This window comes from Salvelinus fontinalis, chromosome 35 (genome assembly GCF_029448725.1).
Source record: "Salvelinus fontinalis isolate EN_2023a chromosome 35, ASM2944872v1, whole genome shotgun sequence".
NCBI classification, from domain to species: domain Eukaryota; kingdom Metazoa; phylum Chordata; class Actinopteri; order Salmoniformes; family Salmonidae; genus Salvelinus; species Salvelinus fontinalis.
Window position 1 is genome coordinate 36,262,620 of NC_074699.1, and position 15,768 is coordinate 36,278,387.

Sequence of the window (15,768 nt, forward strand, 5' to 3'; positions counted from 1 at the left end):
CCCATATGTGAATGTAAGGCTGGGGAAACATTATTCAGGGTCAATTTCATCTCAAACATGCTTTAAATTGCATTTCAGCAGAGTCACACAGCAGTGTTTGAGCTCGTTCCTGTGTGTGTATGTTCTGTGTGTCCATGTTTGCATGCACGTTTCTGTGTGTGTGTGTGTGTGTGTGTGTGTGTGTCTACATAGCTGTGGTGTTAGCTGATGTCAACTCGTGGCACCAGTGTTTGAGGAAGTGATTATTTAGTCAATATCTCTCTTGTCTTACAGCAGCACTAAAAATGTGTTGCCTGATATCAGAAATATTTGGGAGTGATTGTTGCCCAATGAACAGTAAATACGACAGCGGCCTGTAGTATTTCACAGAGATATACTTGTGTAATCAACCCTCAAGCACTGTGTGTGTGTGTGTGTGTGTGTGTGTGTGTGTGTGTGTGTGTGTGTGTGTGTGTGTGTGTGTGTGTGTGTGTGTGTGTGTGTGTGTGTGTGTGTGTGTGTGTGTGTGTGTGTGTGTGTGTGTGTGTGTGTGTGTGGTTAACCTTAAGGGTAAACAATACATCAACGGATGCGGTCACTGTTGAGAAATCAACTGAAACTCATTACGCAGCCAAACCCTGGAAGAGCTCTGTGTGTGTGTGTGTGTGTGTGTGTGTGTGTGTGTGTGAGCGTGCGCAGGATTGCTGTACCTCTGTATGCGAGTGTGTGTGTACAGAGTATCTATGCCTGCAGTGTGTTCCATACTGTACATGTCACGGTCCTGTCAGTGAGGAGCCTAAGGAGACTCCTAGACTCCTATCAACACAGCAGGAAACCACAAGGCCCTGTACTACACGTTACTACAGGAGGACACCAGAACCACAAGGCCCTGTACTACACATTACTACAGGAGGACACCAGAACCACAAGGCCCTGTACTACACATTACTACAGGAGGACACCAGAACCACAAGGCCCTGTACTACACATTACTACAGGAGGACACCAGAACCACAAGGCCCTGTACTACACATTACTACAGGAGGACACCAGAACCACAAGGCCCTGTACTACACATTACTACAGGAGGACACCAGAACCACAAGGCCCTGTACTACACATTACTACAGGAGGACACCAGAACCACAAGGCCCTGTACTACACATTACTACAGGAGGACACAGGAGGACCCATAGTGCTCTACCTCTGACCAGGCATTAAGTGAGTGAAACAAATGAACAATCAACCAAACAAATGTTTTCTCCCAGTGCAAGGGCAATCTTTTGTTGTCCCTATTGACTAAATAGAGCCATCTATTCCGGTTATAACCAAAAGCTCAGCCTGAGTGTGGGTGACAGGTAAAGGGTCAAACGTGACAGATGATGGGCCAAAGGTTAGGGATAAGAGGTTTGTGGTTCCGAGGGTGTGTGTGTGTGTGTGTGTGCGAGCGCACGTTTGATAGCATGTTGGAGAGAATCGGTTCTAGCAAAGCTCTGCACAAAATGACTGATCTACAAATCATCAGGCATCCTAACTTCAACTTGAGAATACATTCAAACTAGTCTCCCATTGACGTCAATGCATGACTAAGAGAAAATGTGACTTAAGTGAAAGACATGATTCACCCCTATGTGAAGAGGATTAGCCCATCTGTGCCGTGCCTTCCTCAGGCTCATCGCCTTGTTACACTGAGTCTGGCTGAGTATGCGATTGGATTTGATAATGATGGAAACTCCCTCCAGACAATAGTTACACCAATCCTTATATGTCCATGACGGGTAGAGCAAGTGCACACTTCAGGAGAATTGGGATACAGCATCTATACTGGGGGGGACAGCCGCGCAGCGCTAATAGGTCAACAGGTCAGGGGTTAGAGATCAAGGGTCAGGGTGAAAGGTGAGAGGTTACCGTGAGGGGAAGTCGGTCATGAAAAGCTCTGGGACCAGCTCCTGAAGGGGGACAGGCTGGTCGGGGTGCTGGGGACACACTATGTACTCCTGGCCCATGGCAGCGATCACACAGTCCTCCATGTTGAAGAAGTGCCCTCCTCTTCCTCCCCCTTTTTCTCTGCCTAGCGGTGGGATAATCAGACCAAAAGATAAAGTTGACTTCCGAGTGAAAACTCTGTTTCACAGCAGTCCCATTACAAAAACAATATTATAGGTTGATTTCAAATCAAATCACATTTTATTGGTCACATACACATGGTTAGCAGATGTTATTGCGAGTGTAGCGAAATGCTTGTGCTTCTAGTTCCGACAGTGCAGCAATATCTAACATGTAATCTAACAATTCCACAACAACTACCTAATACACACAAATCTAAGGAAAGGAATGGAATAAGAATATTTACATTTAAATATATGGATGAGCAATGACAGAGCTGCATAGGCAAGATGCAATAGAAGGTATCAAATACAGTATATACATATGAGATGAGCAATGTAAGATATGTAAACATTATTAAAGTGGCATTATTAAAGTGACTAGTGATCCATTTATTAAAGTGGCCAATGATTTCAAGTCTGTATGTAGGCAGCAGCCTCTCTGTGTTAGTGATGGCTGTTAAACAGTCTAATGGCCTTGAGATAGAAGCTGTTTTCCAGTCTCTCGGTCCCAGCTTTGATGCCCCTGTACTGACCTCGCCTTCTGGATGGTAGCAGGGTGAACAGGCAGTGACAGGTGGTTATTGTCCTTGATGATCTTTTTGGCCTTCCTGTGATATTGGGTGCTGTAAGTGTCCTGTAGGGCAGTGAGTTTGCCCCCAGTGTTGTGCAGACTGCACCTCCCTCTGGAGAGCCTTGCGGTTGTGGGCGGTGCAGTTGCCATGTGCCTTCTTTACCACACTGTGTGGGTGGACCATTTCAGTTTGTCCGTGATGTGTACGTCGAGGAACTTAAAACTTTCCACCTTCTCCACTGCTGTCCCGTCGATGTGGATAGGGGGTTGCTCCCTCTGCTGTTTCCTGAAGACAAGGATCATCTCCTTTGTTTCGTTGACGTAGAGTGAGAGGTTGTTTTCCTGACACCACACTCCGAGTGTCCTCACCTCCTCCCTGTAGGCTGTCTCATCGTTGTTGGTAATCAAGCCTACTACTGTTGTGTCGTCTGCAAACTTGATGATTGAGTTGGAGGCGTGCATGGCCACGCAGTCATGGGTGAACAGGGAATAGAGGAGGGGGCTGAGCACACACCCTTGTGGGGCCCCAGTGTTGAGGATCAGCGATGTGGAGCTGTTTCCTACCTTCACCACCTGGGGGCGGCCCGTCAGGAAGTCCAGGACACAATTGCACAGGGCGGGGTTGAGACCCAGGGCCTCAAGCTTAATAATGAGCTTTAGAGGGTACTATGGTGTTGAATGCTGAGCTATAGTCAATGAACAGCATTCTTACATACTGTAGGTATTCCTCTTGTCCAGATGGGATAGGGCAGTGTGATGGCGATTGCATCGTCTGTGGACCTATTGAAGTGGGTCTAGGGTGTCCGGTAAGGTGGAGGTGATATGATCCTTGACTAGTCTCTCAAAGCACTTCATGATGACAGAAGTGAGTGCTATGGGGCGATAGTCATTTAGTTCAGTTACCTTTGCTTTCTTGGGTACAGGAACAATGGTGGCTATCTTGAAGCATGTGGGTACAGCAGACTGGGACAGGGAGAGATTGAATATGTCCGTTAACACACCAGCCAGCTGGTCTACGCATGTTCTGAGAACGCGGCTAGGGATGATGTCTGGGCCAGCAGCCTTGCGAGGGTTAACACGTTTAAATGTCTTACTCACATCGGTCACGGAGAAGGAGAGCCCACAGTCCTTGGTAGTGGGTCACGTCGGTGGCACTGTATTATCCTCAAAGCGGGCAAAGAAGGTGTTTAGTTTGTCTGGAAGCAAGACATCGGTGTCCCTAGCGTGGCTGCTTTTCCTTTTGTAGTCCGTGATTGTCTGTAGACCCTGCCAGATACATCTCGTGACTGAGCCATTGAATTGCGACTCCACTTTGTCTTTATACTGACATTTCACTTGATTGATTGCCTTGCGGAGGGTATAACTACACTTTTTGTATTTGGCCATATTCCCAGTCACCTTTCCATGGTTAAATGCGGTCGTTCGCGCTTTCAGTTTTGCGCGAATTCCGCTATCTATCCAAAGTTTCTTGTTAGGGTAGGTATTAATAGTCACAGTATGCCACTATACTTCCTTATAAACTAACTCACCGAATCAGCGTATACGTCGATATTATTCTCTGAGGCTACCCAGAATATATCCCAGTCCGCGTGATCAAAACAATCTTGAAGCGTGGATTCCGATTGGTCAGACCAGCGTGGAATAGTCCTTAGCACGGGTACATCCTGTTTGAGTTTCTACCTATAGGACGGGAGGAGCAAAATGGAGTCGTGGTCAAATTTGTCGAAAGGAGGGCGGGGGAGGGCCTGTATGCATTGCGGAAGTTAGAGTAGCAGTGATCCAGTGTTTTTCTAGCGCGAGTGCTACAGTTAATATGCTGGTAGAATTTATGTAGCCTTGTTCTCAAATTTGCTTTGTTAAAATCCCCTGCTACAATAAATGCAGCCTCAGGATATATGGTTTCCAGTTTGCATAAAGTCCAGTGAAGTTCCTTGAGGGCCGTCGTGGTATCGGCTTAAGGGGGGATATACACGGCTGTGACCGTAACCGACGAGAATTCTCTTGGGAGATGATACGGTCGGCATTTGATTGTAAGGAATTCTAGGTCAGGTGAACAAAAGAACTTGAGTTCCTGTATGTTGTTACAATTACACCATGAGTTGTTAATCATGAAACATACACCCTTGCCCTTCTTCTTCCCGGAGAGATGTTTATTCCTGTCGACGCACAAAGATTCCACATGGCTGTACCGACTCCGACAGCATATCCCAAGAGAGCCATGTTTCCGTGAAACAGAGTATGTTACAATCCCTGATGTCTCTCTGGAAAGCAACTCTTGCCCTAATTTCGTATACCTAGTTATCTAGAGACTGGACATTAGCGAGTGATATACTCGGAAGCGGTGGGTGGTGTGCTCTGAAGTCTGACCTGAAGATTGCTCCGTCTACCTCTTCTCTGGTGGCGTTGTTTTGGGTTGGCCTATGGAATCAGTTCAAATGCCCTGGGTGGTTCGGACAAAGGATCCGCTTTGGGAAAGTCGTATTCCTAGTAAGTTGACGTCGCTCTGATATCCAAAAGTTATTCTCGGCTGTATGTAATAACACTTAAGATTTTCCGGGCTAACAATGTAAGAAATATTACACAAAAAACTAAATACTGCAAAGTTTCCTAAGGACTAGAAGCGAGGCAGCCCTCTGACGGCGCCATCTTGAAGGCATTTATAAAACATTATAGGTGCTCATGCATGCTTATAACAAGTAATAATACATTATAAGGGTATGCTTTCACTGAAGCAAATCAATGTCCGCATTGATTGGGTTTAATTTAAACTTTTGCAATAGCCCCTAGACATTCCATCAGAAGTTGACTGTATATTGGCCCACCCTACCTTCTCCTCCTCTTCTCCCAGCTGCAGTCCCTCTAGTTGGGGGTTCCCCCAGACCCCCAGGTCCCTGGTTCTGTCTGCTCATGGAGGAACACTGGGGACAGGGGGCGTACTGCTCAATCAATCGGGTCCCATCACTCTCACTGGCCGTCAAGGCTAAAGGAGGGCAGATGACACAGAGAGATACAGAAAGTCACATGGTCTGGTGGAGTCTGGCCGTCAGGCCGAAGGAGGACAGATGACACAGAGATACAGAAAGTCACACATGGTCTGGTGGAGTCTGGCCGTCAGGTCTACAGGAGGACAGATGACACAGAGAGATACAGAAGGTCACACATGGTCTGGTGTAGTCTGGCCGTCAGGCTGACCAGTCTGCTAAGTGCTGTGATTTGACAGGTAATCTATAAGCAGCATCAGGAGTTTAAAAGACACAATCTGCTATTTTAATTAACATGACGATTGAGAGGCAGGAAATATGACAGACTTTGGCTGACCAGACCAGACCAGACCAGACCAGACCAGACCAGACAGACAGACAGACAGACAGACAGACAAGGTCTCTATTCCTTTGAATTTTTTTATTATCCATTTCACTTGCTTTGGCAATGTAAACATATGTTCCCCATGCCAATAAAGCCCTTTGAATTGAAAGAGAGAGAAACCTCACCAGGGAACCACTGTTCGATGAGGGAATTGACATGGTCTGTAATGAAGGCCATGGCTGAAAAATCCCTGGTCTCTGATTGGCAAATGATCTTGATGCCCCCGCTTTTCTTCCTCTTCCAGTTGACATCAGTCGATTCCACACTGCCAAGGGAGGTCGGGAGAGAGGGAAGGAGAGAGGGAAGAAGAGAGGGAAAGAGGGAAGAAGAGAGGGAAAGAGGGAAGGAGGGAGAGAGGGAAGAAGAGAGGGAAAGAGGGAAGGAGGGAGAGAGGGATGTAGGAAGGGAAGTAGGTAGTGAGAGAGGGAGGGAGATAGGGAAGAAGAGAGGGAAGGAGGTAGTGAGAGAGGGAGGGAAGTAGGTAGTGATAGAGGGAGAAAGGGAGGGACGTAGGTAGTGAGAGAGGGAGGGACGTAGGTAGTGAGAGAGAGAGGGAGAGGGGAAAGGAGGAAGGGAAGTAGGTAGTGAGAGAGGGAGGGACGTAGGTAGTGAGAGAGAGAGGGAGAGAGGAAAGGAGGGAGGGAGGGAAGTAGGCAGTGAGAGAGGGAGGGAAGTAGGTAGTGATAGAGGGAGGGAGGGAAGTAGGTAGTGATAGAGGGAAGGAGGGAGGGACGTAGGTAGTGAGAGAGGGAGAGAGAGAGGGAAGGAAGTAGGTAGTGAGAGAGGGAGGGAGAGAGGGAGGGACGTAGGTAGTGAGAGAGGGAGGGAGAGAGGGAAGGAGGAAGGGACGTAGGTAGTGAGAGAGGGAGGGAGGGAGAGAGGGAAGGAGGGAGGGAAGTAGGTAGTGAGAGAGGGAGGGGAAGGAGGGAGGGAAGGAGGGAGGGAAGTAGGTAGTGAGAGAGGGAGGGAGGGAAGTAGGTAGTGAGAGAGGGAGGGAAGGAGTGAGAGAAGGAGGGAGGGAAGTAGGTAGTGAGAGAGGGAGAGACAGAGGGAAGGAGGGAGGGAAACACAGGGGCAGATAAACACAGGGGCAACAATTTTAGTAGAACCTAAAGCATTGTGCAAAGTACAACAAATACTGTAAACATCATGCTGCAGTGTGGTTTCATTTGAAACTTTTCTTCTTCAACAATGTGCATTATAAAAGGAGACAATTATTTAACTACAGTTTAGTGAACTGAGCAATACATAAATAGTTACCTCTTTATAACGCACATGAAGAATTGTTTTGAATTAAATCACGCTGCCAGATTATAATTTGGTTTATGGTTATTTTTGCACTTTACACAATGCTTATACGGCACGAAAACGTCGCCCCCAGTCTGCTATTCAATTTAACAGAGGGCTTGAGGTTTACAGATGACCTCAAATAAAATCCTGTGCAACTGTAACAGACTTACTGTAGGGCTGGTTTCTCAGACCCAGAGATGCCTACTTCTGTTCAAGAAAATCACCTGGTGATTCTCCATTATGCTTTTTAGTCGATGACTAGTAGTTGGCTTAAAGGGGAAGTTCAGGATTTTACTACTTGATGACTACTCAGAAAGTATTCTATGGGCAGCTAAAGTCAGCTGACATCTGTGGTAGTGGTTTAAACCAGACCATGGATTACATCCCGGCTTCAAAACTACTTTCAGGGTGAAGATATTTCTGACATAAAGCTGTAAACTACTGAACTTCCCCTTAAATCCGTGCCCAGGAAACAGGTCCTTAGTGACCTCAAAATGCGACATCGTAAACAATTAAGTTGATAACATGTTAACACAACGTAGAAGAAAGGAGTTGAGAGTCCCCACACTCTCTTTATGTTCCCAGATGTGTTCTGTAAAGGTGCTTGGTTCTCTAAAGGTGCTTGGTTCCCGAAAGGTTATTTGTTCTCCAAAGGTGCTTGGTTCTATAAAGGTTCTTTGAAAGTGTCCCTCTCTGAAGAACCTGAGGGCGCTGCTGAAGGTACTAAGAGCCTTAGAACCTACTGAAACCACTCAGATGTACAGGTGCACTTTTTCAGAGATATCATTAGGTACAGGTGATCGTAATAATATTTTATCATAGCATGTTTCATTAAAGTATCTCAATATGCACACTGTTTTTGGAAATATACCGGTAATAATGTGTAAGTCATTTTATGTAGCACTTTAATCTCTTTCTCTAATAATTACACAATGAAGCACATAATAAGAGTACATGTGGATTTTTTAAGACACATTAAGTGTCTGGCTTGGCTAATTAGCCCTGTATGCAATGCTGAGGCAGCTCTGGGTTTGATTAATTAAGCCTGCTCGTTTAGCGTTTAGCCGGGTCTGGGGTGGAGACACACAGCTGTGGTTTGGCATGCTTCCTGACGGATGAGAAATCTACACCTTGTTGTACAGAGCATGTGTTTGTGAAAAGGTGCTATACAGTAAGGAATACAGTATTTATTTACCTAACAGTGGGCCAAATCCTAATCTCGTTCCCAGACACTTTGGCCCAAATGAGCGAAGACTAACGCATCATTAGCCAATACAGAAAGACCGGGAGAAACTTCCGGCGCATAGGTTTTGGCTTAAATCGGCTTAATTTATCAACCAATCATCTCCCACAACACCTTCCCCCTAACCCTCCCCACGGCTCGCAGTTGTGTGATTCGTTAAAATAACATGATGACAAATACTTTACTCAGTAGGTCACTGCCATAGAATTCTATGGTCACTCCCACTAAGGCCAACTTTGAATTGTTGAAATCCCAGGCTTATATGCGCCGTGCGCATGGGGACGAGGTTAGCCAAATCCTAACTCAAACATTATGCATTGGTGTCAATGGGAGATTTGCTTGAACATTCGAGTCACACATATGCATTTCAAGTAAGTTACCCCAGTGTACCCTTAATCCCTCACCTTAGATACCCTCCGTCAAAGGTGACCAGTAGTCCCTCTCTCCAGTAGATGGTCTGACTGCGGCGGACTCTGAAGGTGCTACAGCGGTTCCTCTGTTGGCTACCTGTTCCCGCAAAACTGTAGATCACCGTGGTCCTCCTCCGCTCACTCTTAGCATTCTTCTTAGGCTCAAAGGACTAGGACAACACAGAGAGAACTCTTAGCATTCTTCTTAGGCTCAAAGGACTAGGACAACACAGAGAGAACTCTTAGCATTCTTCTTAGGCTCAAAGGACTAGGACAACACAGAGAGAACTCTTAGCATTCTTCTTAGGCTCAAAGGACTAGGACAACACAGAGAGAACTCTTAGCATTCTTCTTAGGCTCAAAGGACTAGGACAACACAGAGAGAACTCTTAGCATTCCTCTTAGGCTCAAAGGACTAGGACAACACAGAGAGAACTCTTAGCATTCCTCTTAGGCTCAAAGGACTAGGACAACACAGAGAGTACTCTTAGCATTCTTCTTAGGCTCAAAGGACTAGGACAACACAGAGAGAACTCTTAGCATTCTTCTTAGGCTCAAAGGACTAGGACAACACAGAGAGAACTCTTAGCATTCTTCTTAGGCTCAAAGGACTAGGACAACACAGAGAGAACTCTTAGCATTCCTCTTAGGCTCAAAGGACTAGGACAACACAGAGAGAACTCTTAGCATTCCTCTTAGGCTCAAAGGTCAACACAGAGAGAACTCTTAGCATTCTTCTTAGGCTCAAAGGACTAGGACAACACAGAGAGAACTCTTAGCATTCTTCTTAGGCTCAAAGGACTAGGACAACACAGAGAGAACTCTTAGCATTCCTCTTAGGCTCAAAGGACTAGGACAACACAGAGAGTACTCTTAGCATTCTTCTTAGGCTCAAAGGACGAGGACAACACAGAGAGAACTCTTAGCATTCTTCTTAGGCTCAAAGGACTAGGACAACACAGAGAGAACTCTTAGCATTCTTCTTAGGCTCAAAGGACTAGGACAACACAGAGAGAACTCTTAGCATTCCTCTTAGGCTCAAAGGACTAGGACAACACAGAGAGAACTCTTAGCATTCCTCTTAGGCTCAAAGGTCAACACAGAGAGAACTCTTAGCATTCTTCTTAGGCTCAAAGGACTAGGACAACACAGAGAGAACTCTTAGCATTCTTCTTAGGCTCAAAGGACTAGGACAACACAGAGAGAACTCTTAGCATTCCTCTTAGGCTCAAAGGACTAGGACAACACAGAGAGTACTCTTAGCATTCTTCTTAGGCTCAAAGGACTAGGACAACACAGAGAGAACTCTTAGCATTCCTCTTAGGCTCAAAGGACAACACAAAGAGAACTCTTAGCATTCTTCTTAGGCTCAAAGGTCTAGGACAACACAGAGAGAACTCTTAGCATTCCTCTTAGGCTCAAAGGACTAGGACAACACAGAGAGAATTCTTAGCATTCCTCTTAGGCTCAAAGGAATAGGACAACACAAAGAGAACTCTTAGCATTCTTCTTAGGCTCAAAGGTCTAGGACAACACAGAGAGAACTCTTAGCATTCCTCTTAGGCTCAAAGGACGAGGACAACACAGAGAGAACTCTTAGCATTCCTCTTAGGCTCAAAGGACGAGGACAACACAGAGAGAACTTTTAGCATTCATCTTAGGCTCAAAGGACTAGGACAACACAGAGAGAACTGTTAGCATTCCTCTTAGGCTCAAAGGTCAACACAGAGAGAACTGTTAGCATTCTTCTTAGGCTCAAAGGACTAGGACAACACAGAGAGAACTCTTAGCATTCTTCTTAGGCTCAAAGGACAAGGACAACACAGAGAGAACTCTTAGCATTCCTCTTAGGCTCAAAGGACTAGGACAACACAGAGAGAACTGTTAGCATTCTTCTTAGGCTCAAAGCACTAGGACAACACAGAGAGAACTTTTAGCATTCATCTTAGGCTCAAAGGACTAGGACAACACAGAGAGAACTGTTAGCATTCCTCTTAGGCTCAAAGGTCAACACAGAGAGAACTGTTAGCATTCTTCTTAGGCTCAAAGGACTAGGACAAGACAGAGAGAACTCTTAGCATTCCTCTTAGGCTCAAAGTACAAGGACAACACAGAGAGAACTCTTAGCATTCCTCTTAGGCTCAAAGGACTAGGACAACACAGAGAGAACTGTTAGCATTCCTCTTAGGCTCAAAGGTCAACACAGAGAGAACTCTTAGCATTCTTCTTAGGCTCAAAGGACGAGGACAACACAGAGAGAACTCTTAGCATTCCTCTTAGGCTCAAAGGACTAGGACAACACAGAGAGAACTCTTAGCATTCTTCTTAGGCTCAAAGGACGAGGACAACACAGAGAGAACTCTTAGCATTCCTCTTAGGCTCAAAGGACTAGGACAACACAGAGAGAACTGTTAGCATTCCTCTTAGGCTCAAAGGTCAACACAGAGAGAACTGTTAGCATTCTTCTTAGGCTCAAAGGACGAGGACAACACAGAGAGAACTCTTAGCATTCCTCTTAGGCTCAAAGGACTAGGACAACACAGAGAGTACTCTTAGCATTCTTCTTAGGCTCAAAGTACAAGGACAACACAGAGAGAACTCTTAGCATTCCTCTTAGGCTCAAAGGACTAGGACAACACAGAAAGGAATAATTTTAAGAATAGGTACAAGCCTGTGAGCACAACAGATACAATTGTCTTGCATTCTGACTTTTGTCCGCCCCCACCATAATCTAACAAAAAGTACTGAATATAGTATAGCTTAGAAAAATGTTTTATTGAAGAGCATAATTACATATGCTATATACTCAGTCTTGTGAATATCCTCCATTTCTTTACATAAATGGCATCAGACAGTAACAAAACTAGCATAATCCAGGTAGCACATGTGGATCTTTTCAAAAGTAATGGACTGTACGAGTTCTACAGACTTCTATACAGTCTTTTCAATGCCCCTGTGGGTGTCACAGGGAAACCCTGTTAAACCGCCCATGCAGGAGTGGGTGTGAAACCCTGTTACCTGGAGGTCCATCTCGGTGAGGCTGATGAGCATGCGGGCGATGAAGCGTTCCCAAAATCCCGCCGGCACAAAGCTCATCTTGAAGAGGCGCTGGATGGAGTTGGCGGTCTCTTGACGGAAGCCGTGGATGTCCATAGCAGGTTTAGGAGGAAGGAGGTGGGGGAGGAGGTAACTGTAGAGGAGGAGAAAAGGTAGAGTTAAAAGTAGAGGAGGAATATAAGGAAACCATGAATGTCCATAGCTGGTTTAGGAGACAGGAAGTGGGGGAGCAGGTAACGGTGTAGGAGGAGCAGGACAGAGGTAGGGTTAGAAGTTATGGATGTCCATAAGGGGAACGAGGTGGGCCAGATATATGAGATATGTTATAGGGTCACTTCTGTTTGCTTTCAGAGAGATAAGCCGTGCTACAAAGTGCATTGTGAAAAGAAAGTACGAGCCGGAACAGTTCAGTTCGGGTCAGCACGATAGTGCACATCATATCTGATAATCAGTCTCCAAGTCGCTGGGCCAAGTTCTGCAAACATAGTGGAATGATGCAGATAGAAATGTCCTGAATAGAGATGACTTGATTCCTTATTCTACAAATCAGAGGCAGACTTGTTCTACAAAACAGAGTTCTATCTGAACGGTCCACAATGTTGTGCTCTGCTGAACATGGCCCAGGGCCCAGCTCAGAGAACAGCCCGTCCCTACCTATCGCTGGCCACAGGCAGAGCAATCTCAAACTTGGCCAGAAACTGGAAGTACTGCTCCTCCGTCTGCTGGGTGAAGCCTGTTCCCACCAGGAGCATGCGCAGATCCTCCGCTCGGATCACCCCGTTCCAGGCCACCGATCGGGAGCTCTTCAGGTGGATGATCCGCTCCAGACACTCCGACAGCCACACGGGACAGAGGAAGTAGAGGGTACACAGGCCGTGACTGGTGTCTGGGAAGTGGAGGAGGGTGCCTGTCTCTATCAGGAAGCTGATGGCTGCAGAGAGGCACGATGGAAGGAGAGAGGGAGAGAAGAGATCAAGTTTCGAGTTTTTATTGTCACTTGCACAAAAGTAAAGTGAAATTCCTTTCTTGCTCTTTCCCAACAATGCAGCAATCAAGATCAGTAGCACTATAAAAATAACTAAACAAGTCAAGATGGAGGGAGGGATAATGAAGAGGATTACGTTCATCGGGAACATTTTATATAATAATCTGGACAATGCAGTATATGATATACTATGGTTAGTTCAAACAGGAGGGTTAGTTGTACTTCTCCAAGGGGACCAAGGTTAGTGGCCCCTGGTCTACATAATATGTAAAAGGATGAGAAAACCACCTTGAAGAGAATGTATAACTGTGTATAAAACCATTCAATCGACTCATGCAATATTAAAATACTTTAGAAAATTACCAATGCAGCTGTTTATCTCAATTTCAAATCATTTCAGGGTAACAATTAAAATTCCACACCAGAACTATCTTTTGGTATTGGTTTCATTAGTCCATTGTTGAAATGTTTTGCATGTCAGCAATCAAGTTTTCAAGATACTGTATATAACTTTCAAAATACACAAATACAGCCGGTATGATGCATTTTGACGCATCATACCGGCTGTATTTCTGCATTTTGAAAGTTGTATATCTTGAAAACTTGATTGCTGACATGCAAAACATTTTGAGACTATGTCAACAATGGACTAATGAAATGTTCCTACTTAATTGTGATTGTTTTTAATTAAAATGGTCAAAAAGAAAGAGAAACAGCTTCTTAGCAAAGGGACATTTCTCAAGCAAGGATTTAGCTAGGACTGGCTGGGAGTGGTCTGAGTGGGGAGGGGCAAACTGACATGTACTGTTATTGGCAGAGAGGTTGGAAATCTCTTTCTTATTGGTCTATTAACTCATTTACTGCATAATGATGTCACCATGGAAGGCCAAAACTCCACCCCACCAAAACGGTCAGAAATTTCAGCTCTTATACTAATAGAGCATTATCATATTTTTCACAATTTCACAGTATTATTCCAACCTCATAGTGTGTAAATATATATAAAACACAGGCAAAACACGATTTTGACTGAACTGGGCCTTTAATGAAATAATGTAGAAAAATAAATAATGCTGAAAAAGGAGAGGGGTCTGGTACCGGTCTGTAGGTCCTCGTAGTCTCTGATGTCACTTCCTGGGTTCTGCTCTATGACGAGGTCCAGCTGTGCGTCTGTCAGGTACTGGACCTCATCTTCTGCGTCCCGCCGACCCCGCTCATCTAGCACCGCTTGCTGTAGTGTAAGGTAGCTCTTTGGGATCTATGAAGGGTTTATAGAGAGGTTATAACGTATTTTTATTCTGAGTATGGGGTTACCCACAGAAGAGCTTTATACATAAGCATGCATGCACACACGTGCACAAACACACACACACACACACACACTTACCAGTCTGCCCAGCAGTTTGTGTCCGCTAGCTGAACTGCTGCTGTTGTCCTTCATATAGCAGGCCACCTGGAAGATCAACCTCTTCAGACCATCCAGACCCTCCTGGGTCTTACACGATACCTCACTGAATACACACACACACACAGTCAGATACACACACACACACACACACACACACACACACACACACACACAGAGTCAGATATATACACACACACACAGAGTCAGATATATACACACACACACAGAGTCAGATATACACACACACAGAGTCAGATATACACACACACACACAGAGTCAGATATATACACACACACAGAGTCAGATACACACACACACAGAGTCAGATATATACACACACACACAGAGTCAGATATATACACACACACACAGAGTCAGATACACACACACACAGAGTCAGATATACACACACACAGAGTCAGATATACACACACACACACACAGAGTCAGATATACACACACACACACACAGAGTCAGATATACACACACACACACATAGTCAGATATACACACACACACACAGAGTCACACACACACACACACACAGAGTCAGATATATACACACACACACAGAGTCACACACACACACAGAGTCAGATATATACACACACACACAGAGTCACACACACACACACAGAGTCAGATATATACACACACACAGAGTCAGATATACACACACACACACACAGAGTCAGATATATACACACACAGAGTCAGATATACACACACACACACACAGAGTCAGATATACACACACACACAGAGTCAGATATACACACACACACACAGAGTCAGATATACACACACACACACAGAGTCAGATACACACACACACAGAGTCAGATATACACACACACACAGAGTCAGATATACACACACACACACACACACACACACACACACACACACACACACACACACACACACACACACACACACACAGAGTCAGATATACACACACACACAGAGTCAGATATACACACACACACAGAGTCAGATATACATACACACACAGTCAGATATATACACACACACACAGAGTCAGATATACACACACACACAGAGTCAGATATACATACACACACAGAGTCAGATATATACACACACACACAGAGTCAGATATACACACACACACAGTCAGATATACATACACACACAGAGTCAGATATATACACACACACACAGAGTCAGATATATACACACACACACAGTCACACACACACACACACACAGAGTCAGATATATACACACACACAGAGTCAGATATACACACACACACAGTCAGATATACATACACACACAGAGTCAGATATATACACACACACAGAGTCAGATATATACACACACAC

At 45.1% G+C, this 15,768-nt stretch overlaps 1 protein-coding gene across 2 annotated transcripts in view; it reads right to left on the minus strand.

Moving 5' to 3' along the window:
- lrrk1 (leucine-rich repeat kinase 1) overlaps window positions 1-15,768 on the minus strand; it is a gene marked incomplete at its 5' end in the record, with an annotated part of 102,605 nt that overhangs the window by 69,993 nt on the left and 16,844 nt on the right. For both annotated transcript variants that reach the window (XM_055900081.1, XM_055900080.1), the window contains 8 exon segments: window positions 1,888-2,050; window positions 5,486-5,638; window positions 6,150-6,289; window positions 8,962-9,137; window positions 11,986-12,157; window positions 12,679-12,955; window positions 14,108-14,267; window positions 14,397-14,520. In XM_055900081.1, coding sequence (XP_055756056.1) covers window positions 1,888-2,050; window positions 5,486-5,638; window positions 6,150-6,289; window positions 8,962-9,137; window positions 11,986-12,157; window positions 12,679-12,955; window positions 14,108-14,267; window positions 14,397-14,520 — 1,365 coding nt within the window.